Source organism: Nannobrachium achirus, assembly GCF_963921795.1.
Source record: "Nannobrachium achirus genome assembly, chromosome: 12".
Lineage (NCBI taxonomy): Eukaryota > Metazoa > Chordata > Actinopteri > Myctophiformes > Myctophidae > Nannobrachium > Nannobrachium achirus.
The window spans coordinates 31,887,174-31,906,406 of record NC_137832.1 but is presented as its reverse complement, the minus strand read 5'-3'; the positions used below and the strand labels follow the sequence as shown (position 1 = coordinate 31,906,406).

At 42.4% G+C, this 19,233-nt stretch overlaps 1 protein-coding gene across 4 annotated transcripts in view; it reads right to left on the bottom strand.

Moving 5' to 3' along the window:
• The window catches only part of pdlim5a (PDZ and LIM domain 5a), a 134,342-nt gene that overhangs the window by 111,781 nt on the left and 3,328 nt on the right, over positions 1–19,233 (bottom strand). For all 4 annotated transcript variants that reach the window (XM_080739660.1, XM_080739662.1, XM_080739661.1 and 1 more), the window contains one exon: positions 9,700–9,938. In XM_080739660.1, coding sequence (XP_080595786.1) covers positions 9,700–9,798 — 99 coding nt within the window. In that variant the 5' untranslated portion in view covers positions 9,799–9,938. The remainder of the gene's footprint in view (positions 1–9,699; positions 9,939–19,233) is intronic.

Genomic DNA, 19,233 nt, shown 5'->3' with positions numbered 1-19,233 from the left:
CATCTTTCGCTAAGTCAAATAATGACTCATGGATGTTTGGTGGAGATGAATTAAAAGCATTATTCAGTCATACAGCATGGAAGAGCTAACAACTGCAATTATGCCTCAGAGGATTGAGAGAGAGAGCATATGTGTGTGTGTGTGTGTGTGTGTGTGTGTGTGTGTGTGTGCGCGCGCGCGCACACGCGCGCGTGTGTGTTATTTAAAGAACAGAATTGCCTTTGAAATAGACCCACTGACCACCAAGGTCATTTGCTATAATCACCTGTTGACGGGTCATCTCTGGTGAAGTAGCTGTCTGTGTAGCCATTACTGATGCTGTTCCAGGAAAGGCATTCTCTCGTTTGAACAGGTTTTAAATGTCCTGTCTTTTTAGGAACTGTAGTCTGGGCTCTATAAAATGGCTGTATCTCCTTTTCTTTTTCACGTCGCTCATTTGGTCAAAACACCGCCACGTTCTGTGGACTGTAGCTACTCGTGCATACTCGTGGGTGGACTTTTTCTTCTCGTGAAAAAAGACACGTGAGGTGGCCGTGAGCGGAGGCGATCGAAAATCAAGTAAACAACATAGGATTTAATATTGACAGTTAATCGCCATTATTTATGGAAACCTCTGGCAAAAACAGGGATTCAGGGAAGACAAATCTGCACATTATAATCACACCTAGAGGTCTATTAGAGTAATGTCAACTCCATAGACACATACAGAACAGCATAAGTACACAATTATGGCACCACCTCTTTAAACAAAAGACATTTTGCCTCTTGCAAACCTTTTGGCTTAAGGATAGCTTTATAAAGAGACAAGGAAAGGGTAAGTTGCAAGGAGGATCTGATGAGACAGAAGCCAGGGTTCAACCACCAACCAATAGGACAGAAGGGTCGTCCTGCGTCCACTGGGCGTGGGCGTGGTTTCATTTCTAGTCTACTGTCTACTCTACACTGCACTCACATACTGTGCACACCCCATAACCCAAACTGCACATAATTCAGAGAACATAAGTTCGAACGGGCAACGACTGGTACTTTTATTGAATGCTTTAACCAGTGAAAAATAGCAGATATACATGCGAGCTTGTAGATCTGCTATTTTTGAAAAAAGTCGTGAAAATGTGTGCAAATCTTTGAATTAGGGTTGTTCGATGTGGCCTAAAAATAAAATCTCGATTTATTTCTCAGAAAAGTCGATTTTCGATTACGATTTCGATTTTTTGGTAAAAGAATAATACATTGTTTCAACTATGTTGTTTTCATTTAAAAAAAGCAAGGAAATGATTTTTTTTTAATTATTGTTTTTTTGTTTTTTTGTTTTTTTTATATAGCCAAATAGCAAAATGTAATAAAACAATAAGGGTAATACTAATAATAATAACTTTAGTTGCGCAACAATCACATACAGAAGTTAACTTAGCGTCTTTAGTGTTTCCTTATCAATAGTGAGTGACAAAACAGCCAAAACAAGCCAGCTCTTGGAGGCTGGTGAAACGGGTGAAAAAATAGCTAAGGCCGCCCCTGCACCGCTCATGCACGGAGATGTTGATTGATTGTAAACGGAGGCGAAGCGCTTTGCTTTGAGTCTCCCGACGCAAAATTAACACAGTGACAGGGACAGTAGGACTACAGTAGGTGGGTAACACAGAATTAATAAGCTTCTTTCAAACTACAACTACAAGTAAGTTTACCAGCTCAGAAGCGTTTGTTCTGTTTGCTGCCTGTACCAGCGCGAGTGAGCTCTGTGGTGAGCTCTGCCCAGGCGTGCGCTGCACGCGCATCAAAGAAATGGTGTCGGACCTTGTCATCCTGCTTTAGGAGGACCGGGCTGTGTACGTTTTGCCCCTTGCAAGGCTCCAATGAGTAAGAATTACCCTAATTAAAGTGAAACTCGATTTGACGATTTCTTATTTTTTAAATCGTCCAAAGGAAGAAATCCCGATTTCGATTAAAAATTGATTAATCGAAAAACCCTACTTTGAATATACCGTATGTATTTTCAAAGCGAACGTTTGTAACTCACGTTTTGCTTCTGGGTGGTCCCTGGAACTAGATATTTTGAGATGGGGGTCCGTGGTCAAATAAATATCACTTTGGGAGTCCTTCACATGAACAGCCTAACTGAGCTCCAGTTAAGTGAAAAGGACCTTTTCTTTGACGATGGCTGGCCAGATTGCTGACATAGAAACATACGTTTTTCAAAAAACCTTAGAAGGATTCAAAAGACACTTATAGAATCGGGTAAAAATTCTAATTTTCATGATTTTTCAAAAATAGCAGATCTACAAGCTCGCAGTGAGCTTGTATATCTGCTATTTTTCAATAGTTAAAGCATAAAATAATGATACACAATAATGTGTACCCAGTGGCGAAATTAGACCTTATTCCCCATGGGTTTTCAGATCAAAGGGGCCCTGGGCTCAGGGGCCCAGGGACCAATGTGAGCGGGTCAGTCCGACGGCTAAGACCCACAATTGTCGGGTCTTGTCTAGCACAGATTGACAGCCATACACTACAATGATTAATTCAGAGTGGAAATCATAGGCTAACAATAACTGCTGTGAATAGCCTAATGAACAACTACATGGCAGAGTTCTGTGCATTCGTCTATATTATTTAATTTTAGACAATAGAAGGAGCCAACAAGCCAAAAAGGTGAAGCAGAAGAATCAACCATGAGTGATTGGCATGACAAGCATTCTTATATTGCCAAAGCATTACATACAGTATGCTACAAAATAAAATAATCTCTCCATCTCTCTCCCTTTCCATATCACTGCTTTAAAGTGACTCCTCTCTCTTTCTCTCTCTCTCTCTCTCTCTCTCTCTCTCTCCCTCTCACACACTCACACACACACACACACACACACACACACACACACACATACACACACACACACACACACACTCCTTGTCTCCCTCTCTTTCATGTGCAGTGCCACTGTGCCACGCACCCAGGCACCGACACCACGAATCAAACATACACGCGACAACCGAAGCACCGAAATGAAGTGCAAGCGCAAACACACGCGAACACTGGAACACCACCACCAACACAATCAAAACAAACACACGCAGGCACGCGGTCACGTTGTTACACAAAAAGACAGACAGCTTAATGGCCCATTGGCTGCACATCAGTGGATTACACTGATTACAGCAAGATAAATTCAGATAGACCTACCTTTGCTTTAGGTCCAGAGTCTCCTCCAAAAAGCAAAGCAAGCATCCACACCAACAAAATATACGATTTTGTGGTCTTTCCATTTGTTATTTTATATCCTTTGGACGTGCACCCAGTATCTTGACTTCCACGTTTTCTCCCGCGAACATGAGCGTTTGTTTCCCTTCCCCAGCTTTCACTTGTTGACAAGTTGGCTGACAAGTTTGAATAGCACATTACCGGATGTTTATGATTGGCGCTTCCTCACGATAATGCGAAAATAAAAGCTTTTGTACTTTTATGAGGGGGCCCACAGATTAGGAGAGTAGAGACTCCTAATATATCGGAAATGACAATAGCCTATGAATTTATTATATGTAGGACTATATAATATGGAGCGCATTGGGCGTCTATTGAAAACAAATTTTATTTTGACACTAGGGGGGGCCCTTGGGTTTATAAAACCCAAAAACCCGTCCAAATTACGCTTGTGTGTGTACCCGTTCTAAATGGGTTAAATATTTATAAACCCCACAAACAGATTTAACCACTTTCATTAATGCCCTGTCAACACAAAGATTGCAAAAATAGCCGATCTAAAAGCTCACAGCGCTGATCTCAGATCATTGTGACTGTTCCTAGAAGCATAATATACACTGTCTTATTAGGCCCACTTCCCTGAAATTATTTTAGCAGCAAATCCAGTAAATGGCTTCCCCTCTAAAAGGTTTTAATATTGATTAACTGCCCAGCCATCCTGTTGTAAATTGCGCTGCAGTTAGTTAGCGGGAATTGTCCAACACCTCATTTACTATCGCTGCAAGCACAGACCTCAGACTACGCTCCCAACATCAGTTCAGCTGAAAAAGAGAAGTAAATGGATTCTCTGCTAAAAGGTTTTTTTAACAGGGATTAACAGCTGTCAACTTCGCTTCACTCTAAATTGTAAACGTCAACGTTAATGTGATTCCTCAAAACCAACATTTGTGACTAGTTTGATTTCCAACATGCCCATCAATAGAATTACAATATGTCTTGTTAATAGAGCGTTCATTCAACTCGATCTGTGTACAAATGTAAGGGTCCAGTATGCAAACTGCTGGATGGGAGCCGCAGCTCAAAAACATGAAAGAATTAATGAAAATAATTGTTCAGATGTTTAACTGAATACTAACTCAGTTAGGGATGGTCTACTCCAGAGGTCTTCAACATTTTCAGGCCAAGGACTCCTTAGCTGAGAGAGAGATGAAACAGGGACCCCCAGATTCCATATTGTTTCATTGAGTGACAGCACAATCATCAGTTTATTTTGGATTCATGTCAATTTGTGTTAACAGATATGTAACCAACCACTTGAACTGTCAATACTTAATAAACTTGACCTTTCACTCTGTACTTCATCTGCTCTTTTTCCCCTCTACACCAAACCACATTGCCGAAAATAGCCAATCTACAAGCTCACAACACCTTGTGCTGCAAGGCGTTGTGAGCTTGTAGATTGGCTATTTTTGTTTAAGTTCTCAGGTTCAAATGGTTAATATAAAAAACGACTTTAATTACTCAAAGATCTGGAGTAACTCTGAGGACCCTCTAGGGGTCCCGGACCCCCTGTTGAAGACCCCTGGTCTACTCTGTTGGTAATGATATGGCACAGTCACATGGTGGGGGACATGTACAATGGCTACCCTGAGAGGGTGTGGAGGAAAAAAATCCTAAATGTCACATGGCGTAAAAAGCATCACTAAAAGCATTATTTATTTTACAAATAGTTATTTTAAGGCCCAACTTATCAAGATGGGATACTGTAGAGCTCTTGAGATCACAGTAAAACTTTGAGAGGCAAAACCATCAATCTTAGGTCTGTCTCCTGTGCTGTGGACATCAGCAAACACAACTTATAACTCGATACTTTGCTGACTGGAGTTAACTAAGTACAAATATAGGGCCCCCTCCTTCTTTCCCTCTTTGCCGAAGATTACTTATCCATCCGCGTTGCAAGTTGCAATGCAACATAGGGACACTATATTTATTGGCTTTGTGTGTTTAAAAATCTATTGTTGTGTCTATGACATCCACATGCACTGGCATGCAATAAAACGTGTTTAGGACTACAAAGAGACTGGACAATGTAGATAGAGAATTCAGACACAGCAGCTGTAATACAGTGTGGTCTGGCAACAGTAGTTACCGTCTCCAATAGCCCCCACGCTTTGGTCACAGCAGTGTGTGTGTGTGTGTGTGTGTGTGTGTGTGTGTGTGTGTGTGTGTGTGTGTGTGTGTGTGTGTGTGTGTGTGTGCGTGTGCGTGTGCGTGTGCGTGTGCGTGTGCGTGTGCGTGTGCGTGTGCATGTGCATGTCTGTCTGATCAGTGGTCAGAAGTGCTGTCCCTACTCCCTAGTTGCCTTAAAAAGGATTTAATAGGCTGGGATTGGGTTAGGTTAGGTCAGGTTCTGGCAAGGTTCTCATGCCCAGTCTGAAAACAATGTTCTTTATGAGAAGTGAGTCATGTCTCCCAAAAGACATAAAAAAAGACTGAGAAAGAAAGAAAGAAAGAAAGAAAGAAAGAAAGAAAGAAAGAAGAGCATAAACGCACCAGGCTAGATGAGTGCACTGCAACATCCTGAAAGTTCATTAGTGTACAAATGTAACTCCATCGACCCATGAGTGTTAATTGATTACATCGTGCATGAGTTACAAATGGACAAATTAACACTGGGGATGATTTTGCTGTACAAAGGAAGGTTCGCTCTACTCAAGGCAGTTTCTTCTTTTAAATAGCTTTAAAGTTCTTAGGGTGCAGGATCAGGTACAACATGAAGGAAAGGTATAGCCTGCACTCACTTTTAAGAGTCATTTTTTATTTCAGCAGCAGCAGTCATCATCACAGAGTTTCGGCTCAAGCCATCATCAGTGTAACATGTTACACTGATGATGGCTTGAGCCGAAACGCGTCTGTGATGATGACTGCTGCTGCTGAAATAAAAAAAGATAATTTTGCTGTGTCAGAGCAACGGACAGACAGGTCAAGACAGATCAGCGGTGGCGTCAGATTTCGTCACTGTCGGGAAGAAACCTCATATATATATATACCGGTATATTTAAAATGATAAATACAAAATGAACGGTTTTGGACATACAAGGTTTCCAGGCGACAGTAACGATTTGCTTTTCAGCTGTCATCAGTCCTCAGTCACCCAAAACTGCTACACATTCATCACCATGATGCAGGCTGCATATTGATATCAGTTTACATACAGTGGTCACATGTGCATGGTTCAGCTCAGCCTCTCCTCTCTCATATCTTCTTTCCCCTCTTAAATTGGGGGAAATGTTCAAGTTTCAAGTGTCCCTTTCATGCCCATACATTATATGGAGATCTCTTTTCTCTGTCTGTCTTTCTTGTATGCCCATACCGGTATATGGTGTTCCGTGTTGAGGCCGGTCTGTGATGTCATCTCCAAATTTGGTGAATGTAGTGATGTCAGTCATCTCCAAATTTGGTCACATGTTTTATCATGTCAGACAGACATTATTTGGGCATTGTTTCTGCATGCGGCTGTTACAATGGTGGCGACACTGTTTAATATCAGTGATGTCAGCATGCAGACCGTTTCACACATTTATGTCCATATATGGTGTTATGTGATGTCAGTCAGTGATGTCGGGCATTGTGTCAGCATGCGGCTGTTACCATGGTGGCGACACTGTTCAGTATCAGTCACTCATCCGAGAGATACTTGGAGATATGAGGTTCACTCAGCAACGAAATGAACAGAAAATAAACAAAAAATTAAATAAAACAATTCACAGGAGGCAAGCAGTGATCACCCCATGACGTGCACTGCAATGTAGTTTCAAATAGAATACATTGAAGCCGCTTTTTGAGAGTGAAAAAATAAGAAAACATGTGTGACATGTGTGATCTGGGCAGCTTGCCCCAGGAAATGTGCCAATCTCAACAGTAAACAACGGTATATACTGTGTATATATGTGTGTGTGTGTGTGTGTGTGTGTGTGTGTGTGTGTGTGTGTGTGTGTGTGTGTGTGTGTGTGTGTGTGTGTGTGTGTGTGTGTGTGTATAGGCAAAAAAATATCTTTGAAGCGTTTAATGGGATTTGAAGGGTTTACAGGGATCCTGTCACGTCAATTATTCAGTGAGTTTAAAAAAAGAATACGGTTCTTGTAGGAACAGCAACCTTGATCTGGATGTAAACATTAAACAGTGGTGAGTCTGGTCAACCACATAATATTGCAGTATTACACACACTTCAGAAGGCTTAACATTGCACCAATACCCAAAACGGTAACTTTATTGGTACTTGAAAATATCCCTGCCAACATCTCAAGATGTCCTCTTCCTGATGTGGTGCTAAAGTTCGCATCGGGCCGGTGGTGGAAAAAGTACTCACAGTTTCTACTTAAGTAAAAGTATCAATACTGCATTCTGGAAATACTCCGTTACAAGTAGAAGTCCAGAATTCAAAATGTACTTGAGTAAAAGTACAAAAGTATTGGCATCAAAATGTACTTAAAGTAGTAAAAGTACAAAAAAAAAGTACAAAATGTTTGAAAATAGCAGCTTGTAGATCGTCTATTTTCAAATAGCCAAGGTACAAAATAGGGCTAAAGTGGTCTATGTCTGCAAAGTAACTAGTAGCTGAAGTTTTCAAATAAGTGTAGTGGAGTAAAAGTACAATATTTGGATCCGAGATGTAGTGGAGTAGAAGTAAAAGTATTGGAGATTGGAATTACTCGAGTAAAGTACAAATGACTCAAAAGTGTACTTAAGTACAGTACTTAAGTAAATGTACTTAGTTACTTTGCATCACTGCATCGGGCTGGTTATTGGTTGTACTTTAATGCCAACGCCTTTGGGTTGGAGAGTACCATCACATATGGACAGCATCCAGCACTTACAATTTTCATTACTTTTTCCTCTTTCATCAGTCTATTCATTCATTCCTCTGTCATCTGTCTATCGTTTTACTGTAATTAGAATCAGCTCAAATCTAGAGCACACTTTTCCAAGGAAGAAATGTTCACGGATGCACATACGCACACACATACACACGCACGAGCACGCACACGCACACGCACACGCACACACACACACACACACACACACACACACACACACACACACACACACACACACAGAAATCACATGGCTCCAGTTAGTGGGAAAAGTATCACATCCAAAGCAATAACACAAACATGGCAACCCAAATCCACCCAGAGGGAGGTTGGCACAGGACCTGGCAAACCATTCATCAGTCTCATGTTGCCCTGTGTCTCTATACTGACAGGTTTAGCCATTCATTGAGTGTGTGTGTGTGTGTGTGTGTGTGTGTGTGTGTGTGTGTGTGTGTGTGTGTGTGTGTGTGTGTGTGTGTGTGTGTGTGTGTGTGTGTGTGTGTGTGTGTGTGTGTGTGATTATGGCAATGCATGCAGTCTGAGCACATTTGCCAGTCTGTCAGACAGCCAGAAAACAGAAGCGGACACTACTCTTCAGAGAGAGAGAGAGAGAGAGAGAGAGAGAGAGAGAGAGAGAGAGAGAGAGAGAGAGAGAGAGAAAGTACATGCGTCATGGTGCAGCTGGTGTGGTGAGGGGGGATCTGTAGTTTGCACTTGCATGTGATGCATGTCTGTGACCACGCACAAGATATTACACTACAGTATATTGTATTGGCAGCCTGGCAGGGCAAGAGGAGGTAAATGTTGATCATGAACACCAAGTGCAAGACAAAGAAATCAGGGGACCATCAAGTTACTTACTACATCAAGCGTTGTGATTGAAACTCAGTTGTGTGCCAGAACTCAAATTTGCTGCACATTTTTATTTTAGACAAACCAGGGACTCCGCCAGACCTGTTCAGTCTAGAAGCACAACCGAGACTGAATTGTCCGCACCGAGACTAAACGTGTAGTCGTGTCTTCCAACATAATGTGACATCAACCAGTGCACTGAACTAATCATTGAAGAATGTTCATTGCTACATTTAAAATCTGAAATAAGTGTGTGAAACCATAATTTGTATATTGTATCAAAGGGTGGAGAAGTGGAGCGGTAAAGGGTAAAGCAGGTAGGGTGGAGGGGGTGGAGGGTGGAGGGGTAACAGGTGCAGGTGAAGGGGTAAAGGGTGAAAGGTGGTAGGATAAAGAAGACAAGAAAGAAACAAACTAGTGCTCATCTTTTTCATCACTCAGCCAGATGGCGCTGTGGATTCCATGCCATTCCATGGCTTCCCTCTGAGGTGTGCACTGTGCACGTGCATGTGCACATACTTGTCGAGATTAAATAAGTGCACATATGTGTTTACACAAACCAGGCCACATTTTTTGGCAATATGAAGAGGGTGTGAGGAGGAACGATATGGACTAGCGCTATCATCATGTGTGTCTTTGAGTGGGCCCATTGTGTGTGTGTGTGTGTGTGTGTGTGTGTGTGTGTGTGTGTGTGTGTGTGTGTGTGTGTGTGTGTGTGTGTGTGTGTGTGTGTGTGTGTGTGTGTGTGTGTGTGTGTGTGTGTGTGTGTGTGTGTCTCACCCTGGAGATGGTGAGTGGCATGTTGAAGTCCTTTCCTCCCTGCAGCCTGAAGCCCCAGGGGGCGGGGCCAGAGAGAGCCACACTGTAGTTGCTGCTCATGTTTCTCTTCAATAACACTGAGCCCACGGACAGCGATGGGAGTCACAAACAGGCAACGACGATGACACCGGCGCACACTGACGATGTCACTTCCAATGGCAGGAACACCAATGCCTTGTAAGTCACTGATGACTCAAGATCTGAGAAAGAATGAAGACAATCAGACATTGTGGCCTTGTTGTTTTTCTGTCACATGAATACACAAGACAATTGAGAAGGATTGAGAGATGGAGGTTCAGAGGTAAAATAAAATAAAAAGTAAGAGTAGAACATTTTCAAATTTCAAATTAAAAGATCATGAAAGAAGAAGAAACGTCCTTGGCCTACAGGTAGACATTTGGCACTCATTAGTACTGACCACACTCTCGCATCGCAAACGTGACATTTAAGGGCTTTGCACACAGGACCATTGTGTTTATTTCCGTTTGCTGTGTGATTAAAACGCATTAGATTTGGTGTGCAAGGTTGTGCGGAATCCACGCTGCCGCTGCGGATCCAAAAAGGAGTCATAAAAGGAGTCATTGAGTTTTTAGCGCATGCGACAAGACGCACTAATCGAACTGAGTTCGATCGGGAAAAAAACGCACAGCCGCAGCCACCTGCCGCATGGCAAATTTGGAGCCAGTATGCATGTGGTCATAGAGAATCATTGTTTTCTTTTTTTTCTTTTTTATTCAGTTTTTTCTGTGCGGAAAAAACGCGTCTGTGTGCAAAGCCCTTTACAGCACTCTCTTCAAGAGGTAAAGTAAAAAACCTACTTTCAAAGCAGCAATCAAGAGTGGCCTATGTCATCAGTACAAGGCTAGCGCATGCACATCCATTTCGATTCACAACAGTACACACTGTAATCCTCAATATATCCATTTGAGAGCGTACAAATCTTTTGTAAGTTCTCCAAGTTAAATTAACACTGAGGTACCTTAAAGGAGCTATAGTCAACTTTTTCTTGTAAAACAGATGCTAAAATAAAAAATATGTTTCGAAAATATTTTATAAATAAATAAGCTTCATATATGTGTTTCTGTTCAAAAATGACCACAAAAAGCGTAAAATAATGATAAAATAATCATTTTGGCCATTGTCAGACCGACACTTTGTTCACATTCTAGTCTATAGACTAGGATGTAAACAAAGTGTCGGCCCTACAATGAAAAAGTTGACTATAGCTCCTTTAAGCAACATACTAAGATTTACTCAACATCAGCAGGTTTGCAGCATATCTTCTATTAATTTACTCCCTTTATTTCATGATGTTAGAAAGGCTGTACCTCTTTAAAAGGTAAATCCTCAAAGAAACAGTGGTCCTTGACAGCCAGGCAGGTAAGACAATCAGTGTATAGTCCCAAGTATCCCGTGGACTGTCCCCTTCCCAGCAAACACACAGTGTGCATGTGTGTGTGTGAGGATGGATGCCATGCTCTTTTATACTAGCCAATGACAGAGGGGAGGGACAGGTGGAGGAGGGGAGAGAGAGAGGAGGGAGGTGAGGAGGGATGAAAACGTGAAAGGAGTCGAGAGGGGAGGAGAATGGGGAGGGGAATGGCACATGCAGGATCGGAGGGGTGGGAGAGAGCAGACGAGAGAAGAGGAGAGGATTGGGGGAAGAGAGGAGATGATAAAAGGGAGGGGTGTGTGTGTGGGGGCTCTGAAACAAGGAGGGGGAGAGAGAGAGACAGCGAGAGGGACTATGAGGGATTAAGTAAAGAGTGGGAGATCACTGCACATGCAGAGACGATGGTAGGGGGATGGAGAGAATGATGGGGGATGGGGGAGAGAGAGAGAGAGAGAGAGAGAGAGAGAGAGAGAGAGATACGAGGGTGGGGGGTTTATCTTTCATACAGATATTTTAGGAACGCAGGCTCAGCGTTGGAGGCAGGCAGAGGGGCAGTTTGATGGAACCAGCCTTAACCCTAAACACAAATGTCCCCCATAGGCATGGCTTAAAAGGTTTCACAATAGGAATGTTCCACAAACAGTGGCTACGTAGTTGGGGGGCATGTTGACAGCACCACTGGCACCAACGCTGGGTGTACTGTGTGCTGTCAACTCACACTGTACATCGTTGGTCAACTCACGTCATGGCCAGTTTCTTAAAGAGTCTTACACATTTTTAAGCATGTCATTATAGGTGAAAATTTTCAACAATTGTTAAAGATGGGGTGCCATGATTTTTTGTGTACAGAAAGTGTTGGGTGGTGACCCAGCTGAAGTTAGCCACACCCACAGTGTTGGGTGAATGGTAAAAGGAGAGGGGGTGAGTTTATGATGTAATTAAATCTGTGTTTTTCGACAAAAGCAAGACTAAAGACAAAAGTCTGCACATTATAACCCTACCCAGTGGTCTATTAGAGTACTGTTAACTCCATAGACACATACAAAACAGAAAAAGTACAAAACTATGGCACCACCTTTAAAAATACCGAACATAGCTGATGTACAAACTCACAATCTCATCGGGATGTGCCACATTGGGAGCTTGTAGATCGGCTATTGTCACTATTCCTTATACAACAAAGTATATCGGGGGCTTAAGTGGTTCATCCTATATTCAATTTAGCTCAACACATGGGTGACGTTTTAATGTTAACGGTTTAAAAAAAAGAAATGTTTAAGATTTCATGAAATTCTGTTTTTACAACAAGACATAAACGTCTTTATCATGGTCCTTCAAACGTGTATTAAAAGGTTTTAACTGAAAAATGCACTCCAGTGAGCAATGGAAGGTTTCTGAGGGCTTTTCAGTTGCAATGACAAAATATGTTCTGCTGGTGTCGCTGTTGAGGGATTTTCCCTGTCAATCATGGCCTGGGCTCCACCTTCCCAGGGGGAGAAAGAGAGGGGAGGGGCTGGGAGGAGAGGGATGGGGGGATTAATGGACTGTGACATCATCAAGGTCCACTGCAAATCACAGCACTTTTCTGAGCCTAATTATTCAGAAACCCCCAGACCACAGAAAATCCACTGATTGTTCAAAGTTCCGTTTTTTAGGGTGTAACTGAGGTCAGAAAAAAGGGGGAAGGGGGAGGGGGATTATGTCATTAGACCTTTAACGGGTGAAATAAAAATAAGAAAACAGGCAGAGGGGGGATCTCACTTCATCACGTATTCTTTTCATATAATATTTTAGTATGTACACTACTGTTGCAGCCCATGTATTGCTTTGCTGTACACAGCGAATTCCGGGGTGATAATTTAACTCCGATGGACAGTTTCTACATGGTCAAAGATACATTTACATTTTTACAGTGTAGCATGTCTTTACTATTTTGCTACTCTTGTGTAATTAATATTGTCCTTAATATTGTCCATGCTTCCAAATACCTTTTTATGCCTGAATTGGCTTTGTACTGTACTGTATATGACATTTGCTACACAAATACTTTTGTCTTGCCTTGCAGTAGAGCAGAAAAGCCATTACAATCACATGTACTTACAATATTTCTCATTAAATGCACTTACAAAGAACGGCGACTTTTTTCTTCTCCTTCCCTGGCTCTAGTCCATTATGTTATTTGAGCCCAGACAGGCCAATAATATTGACTTTAGCCTTTAGCCTGTGGACTGATATAGCAGCAGCTCAATACAACACTCTCATCCCATCCCTTTCCCCATGGCCATCACGGCATACACACAGGCACACAGACGCATAAAATAGTAGACACATACACTTGCACACACAGTTGCCCTGGCCAACACATAGCTGAGCACAGCGCTCACCAAGCCTGTTATAGCATCCCGATGAGCTCTCAATCAAAAGAGGATTTCTCATAATAAAACAACAAACTAAGGGCCGGTGGCGGAGAAAGAGTGGGACTCAGAGGGAGTTGAGACAGAGAACGAAAAAGAGGGGGGAAGGAGGCTAACATTTGACCTTTACGCGAGGAGTCCGAACTGACTGCTCAGTGCATAATCAATCTGTCTGTGTGAGATTACATTAGATCCATTTATACGACAACCATGATGAATATGGAAGGTATGGAAGGAAGCTTTACATGTACAGTACATCCACATAGATGCACTTAATTAACCTTCTAGTGACATTGTGTCTAATACATAGTTTGTTCTGGACAACGGCCAACTTTAACAATAGCAGAGACAGCAGTGAAAACTCCAGGAGAGTTAGGGAGGGAAAAGTCATTAACCACTTGTCCACGGCAGAGCCCACAATAGGGCCATAGCTAGCTAATACATTACACAAAGGGACTGGATGTTTATCTGAAGGGGATATTTGATAGTACATAATGTATATAACAAGATACAAAAAGAATGAGAAGGCCCTTTCACACAGAACGTGGCAACGGCACCCCCGTGCTGTGAAACCAAGTATTTTAATGGCTTGGGGGCGAGCAACAATGGTAAGCTGCTACGCAAAGATTGAACGTGAACGTTGACCCGTGTGCGTTGTGACGAATACACATGCCAGTGTGGCCAATAGAAGCGAGGGAAAATGGAGCTGAGCAGGATCATAAAGGAAAAAGTCAGACTTTATGGACACTGCTCTTACAGATTTTGGCCTAAAATCAGGCAAAGCGGTACACAGCATCTCTAAAGTCATGTCATCAACATGGATCTGTCCCATTTCCCATATTCCCTCCTGATTGGCTACGATTGCCTTCTAAAGTTTGTGTATGCGACGTGACGGGCACTTATCTCCTTCAGGGTCCTCAAAGAAGGTTAACTGGGGTCAAAGGGAAGTCAAGAGTTGGGAGCTGTAAGGATAGCGGAAGCAGGTAAGGAAGTAGAGGAGATCAGACGTGAACACAGCAGGAAGTAGCAGTGACCTGAATCAGGAATGCCATCAAGAAAACACAAGAAGCCAGGAAATAATCAAGTGGGGGAAAGAAATGCATTATTTGACGGTGCACTCTGTGGAGCGCAACTCTCTGCCAGAAGGCGTGCCCCAATAATTGCGATCGAAGGTCGCAGTTTACTATGAGAAACGGCACATCATGTCCGTTTTTTACGGTCATCATAACCCTTTTTTACGGTCTATGGGTTTGCCGTTCTGACATCACGCTGACTCTCACACTCTGACATTACGCTTTGACATCATTGTGATGTCAGGGGAACCAAATCCCCTTTATGCCCATATATGGAGATCCCTGTGATGCCAGGGAACCAAATCCCTTTTATGCCCATATGGAGATCTCATCAATATTAAGCCCATATCTGTGAATATGTATGGGTACCAGGGGTCTCCATATATGGCTAACTAGTCCGATATACATCACTGGCCAGATGGCCAAGACATGGCGCAAGGTCGCTTTTCGCCCTTATAATATGTGTGTGCATTTTTTACTCAAATGTCATTCAGGCAAGTGGTGAGGGCGGAGCAGTTGTGTAGCAGTGATGGTTTTGGAGGGGAGGGAGAGCTGTGTGTCATGTGCATAACAGTGAAACCAGAGGCTGTGACGATGAAGGAAAGAGCATATTGTAGAGGATGAAGAGTAGAGGGCCAAGCACTCAGCCCTGGGGAACACTGTGGTTTAACAGGAGCTGTGCATGATAAGTAGTTGTTTATGGAAATTAATTGATGTCTGTCAGGGAGGTAGGATTTGAACCAGGAGAGGGCAATGTCAGTGATGCCAAGGGTGGATGAGTACGGAATGGTATTACTGTAACCCATTTAGACCTGAGGCAGATAAAAAAAAAGTGAAGTGAGCGGTGCTATTTTTTAGTTGATTTCATTAAGCGTCCCACAAAACTTGGCTAATGTGACCCTTGGCGACCCTTTTTTCGGGACAAATGGACAAAGCCAGATGTAGGAGCGGTTATCTCCTTACAGGAGTGCCGCTCAAAAACACAGAATTGTCAATATATTTAGTCATAGTTTACGTCATCATAGCTTAGTTTTTTATTTAGTTACCGTCTGTAAAAAGAGGTAGTCAACAAACATTTTTCGTCATAGTTTTAGTCAACTAAATTAACACTGGTTGAAGGGTGCATATCCAATCAGAATGATCAGGCTGAAAATACTCCCCACAGTAGTGATTCATATGAAGAATCATACATAAATTAAATTGTCAGTATGATTTCAGTCAAGCATAGAAACAGAAGGAACAAAGGAGATATGAAGAGAACAGAATGGTATAATCATGTTAAATACTAACAATGGAGAGTGCTCAGCACAAAGCTTCAGACACCATGCCAGTCAAACCCCCTTTTGTTCTGTCCAAGGGTCTTTTCCACTCCCCATATGCTGCTCACGTCTCCACATGCTTAATGACCGGAGTTTAACAGCCCCCCACCCAAACATACACGCGTGCACATGCACACGCACACGCACACACACACACACACACACACACACACACACACACACACACACACACTCTCCTGCCCCACCCCCTAATCGTGTGATAATCTCGCTCTCTAAGTGACATTTAATGCATCATCCACGTGAACAAAAGAGGACACCCCAACCCCCTATTCATCCATCACACGCGCGCACGCACGCACGCACGCACGCACGCACGCACGCACGCACGCACGCACGCACGCGCACACACGCACACACACACACACACACACACACACACACACACACACACACACACACACACACACACACACACACACCACAATATTATATGTGTACACTATACACTTGGGGAAACAATAAATAGGCCACATACAGTATACAGTATGGACATGCATGGCATGCACACACACACACACACACACACACACACACACACACACACACACACACACACACACACACACACACACACACACACAGTGTGTACATCACACACACACAGTGTGTACATCATTTGGCTCGGGTCAAGTCTGAGGGCAACAGCTGACAGCTGATTGAGATATATATACAAAATGCAATGCATGTTTAATTTAATTAAATATATGATTGAATTAACTATTGGTCAGGATTAGGTACAAACAGTAATGAAAAGATGGGAAAGAGCGACTGCTTGAGACAAATTCCTACCACAAATATATACAGTATTACATATTGTTAATTTATGTGAAAAGAAAATGATATAGCCTTGCTGGGCTGAAACAAAGCCACTTCACTGTAACATAGTGAGGTATTGTAATGAGTCAGTATACAATATAGTATAGCTAATGTATCATCATCAAATCTCAACAAGATATCTAAAAGTCAAGGTCAAGGTCAAGAAGGTCAGTTATTGATTATGCCATTGTCGTTCTTCTGATCTATTCATTGTAGAAAGATGAGACTGATTGTATTTGAAAGATTGTCTCATTCCATTTCACTGTGTTAGGTTTCCTAGAAGGCACAATAACATACAGTACAAGTCATGTAAATGCCTATTAGAGTTTGGCATTTCACTACTCAACTATGCACACCTCTAGGATGACCTAAGATACACAGTCAACTCAATTTGTAACTCTGAGAGTAAATGGACCCCGGGTTGATTTGGGTACATTTGTACTGTCTCTGTGTTATATAACACTCAGGATTTTAGTGTATGATTGAACCGGGCCAAGCTGTAGACAACTCAAACTGCATAGGTATTAAGGTATTATGGTGCTGCTGAGAAAGCATGCTTTCTCTGCAATACCTCCCCATATAAATAAAGGTTTAAAGTGCTTTAACACAATTAATATCATTTCATGATACAAAGCAGGATGCTTTAACGTGAACAAAGATACATTAAATGAAACCAGGGACTTCAAAAGAGCTCAGCTGAACCGTTTTGCTTAATGGGAAATAGTAAATGGGATATTCTAGGTGGTGTTTTGTATTCCTTGCTTAGATTGTTTGCATTGGTTTGTATCAGAGACATTATCCAACTTTTATAAACAACTCAAGAGATATGCTGAGCAGACACACAAACACAAACAAGAACATAACAGAGGCAGGCTCAGGCAAACACATGCTTGTAGACACACAACACAAAGAAATATTGCATCCAGGCAGACACACAGGCTCAGACATATGCATGCATGCACGCACACACTCTCACACACCCACACTCACGCACGCACGCATGCATGCACATACCCACACTTCATCCGATCAGTCTGACCCCTCCATACTGACATAAACCCGGGCTAATCCCCCTCATCCATTGCCTGCAAATACTTCACATTACTCTATTAAAGGTCAATCACCTCTCTTTTCTGTACTTAATGCAGTCTACTGTAAAACTGCCAATACATTGCTTCCTGTTCAGGGAGGTAAATCCGCCTGTTAATCCACGGCTGGTGCAATTTCTTTGTCCCTTTTTCCTCAGCACCCCATGAATCACCTTGATAAAATGTGTGTGGATAAACTTAAACCTTGCTTTACTATATTGCCACAGGCCGTGGAAATACTGACAGTGTCTCTGGTGACAGGAGGTGAGGCTCCAAGCAAATCCCTGAGCCCAGCTGGGCCTGCGGCTCCTATCTGAGCTCAGTCCCTGTTTATAACTGCTCTTTGTCACAGTGGAAACTATTCTGGCCATTAGCACTCAGACAACATGGACAGAGATAGACAGACAGACAGGGACACTGATAGACAGATAGGCCAGGCCTTAATGAAGGGGATTGGCCATTTTAAGGATGATAAACTGAGTGAAATCTGGCGGCTGCAGCTGTCCATCTCCAAACTACAAAGACACACACACAGTCACACACCACCCACGCACACATTTATGCATGAGCACATGCGCACACACACAATGTATAAAACAGATAGGTCCTTGCTTAAAGCTTGGGTCAGGTCTGGGTCAACTGCAGGGAGGCTGGACAATGGATAATGTTCCTGCCATTGAGCAGTTGCTATTTTAACCTTATTAAAAGCTTGACATTACTTGATATTAGCTCCTCCAATTAAGTTTCAAGAGAATTAAATAAACACATTTACTGAAAATGCCATCTTTGGAACATTTCGATTGGACCTCTAAAAGCAATAAAAGTAACAAATTAATCAAAGCCAATACTGTATAGTCTACATGAAAGACCTGATCACATCACAGGCTCTGAGAACATATTTCTCCCTAAACATAATGTGAACGTGTCTAAGTCTCGTTCGTCATCTCATAAAGTGTTTTTATGTGACAGTTTGATGGATACAGATACAGCTCATTCCAAGTCATTAGCACAGCCATAGCATAAAAATGTGGGCTTTAAAGAATTATGCATGTGTACTGTATTTAGCCAATTTCCTACCAGCTGGCCATCAACATGATGTTTGGAAGCACACACATGAACGCACAATGCACAAAAACAAACACATGCACAACAATGAACACACAATTGGACCACTGAGTTTACTTTAGTATCTTTTCAAACAAATATACGCGCTTCCTTCCTCTCTGGTAAAAGACAGCTGTTTTGTGTTGACTGCACAACAAGAGATCTAAACAGAGAGAGTAAAGAATGAGAGAGAGACTGGCAGAGAAGAGGGCTGCAGATAAACAGGGGAAGAGTCATTAAAAGGTGAAGGACATGCACATATTGTAG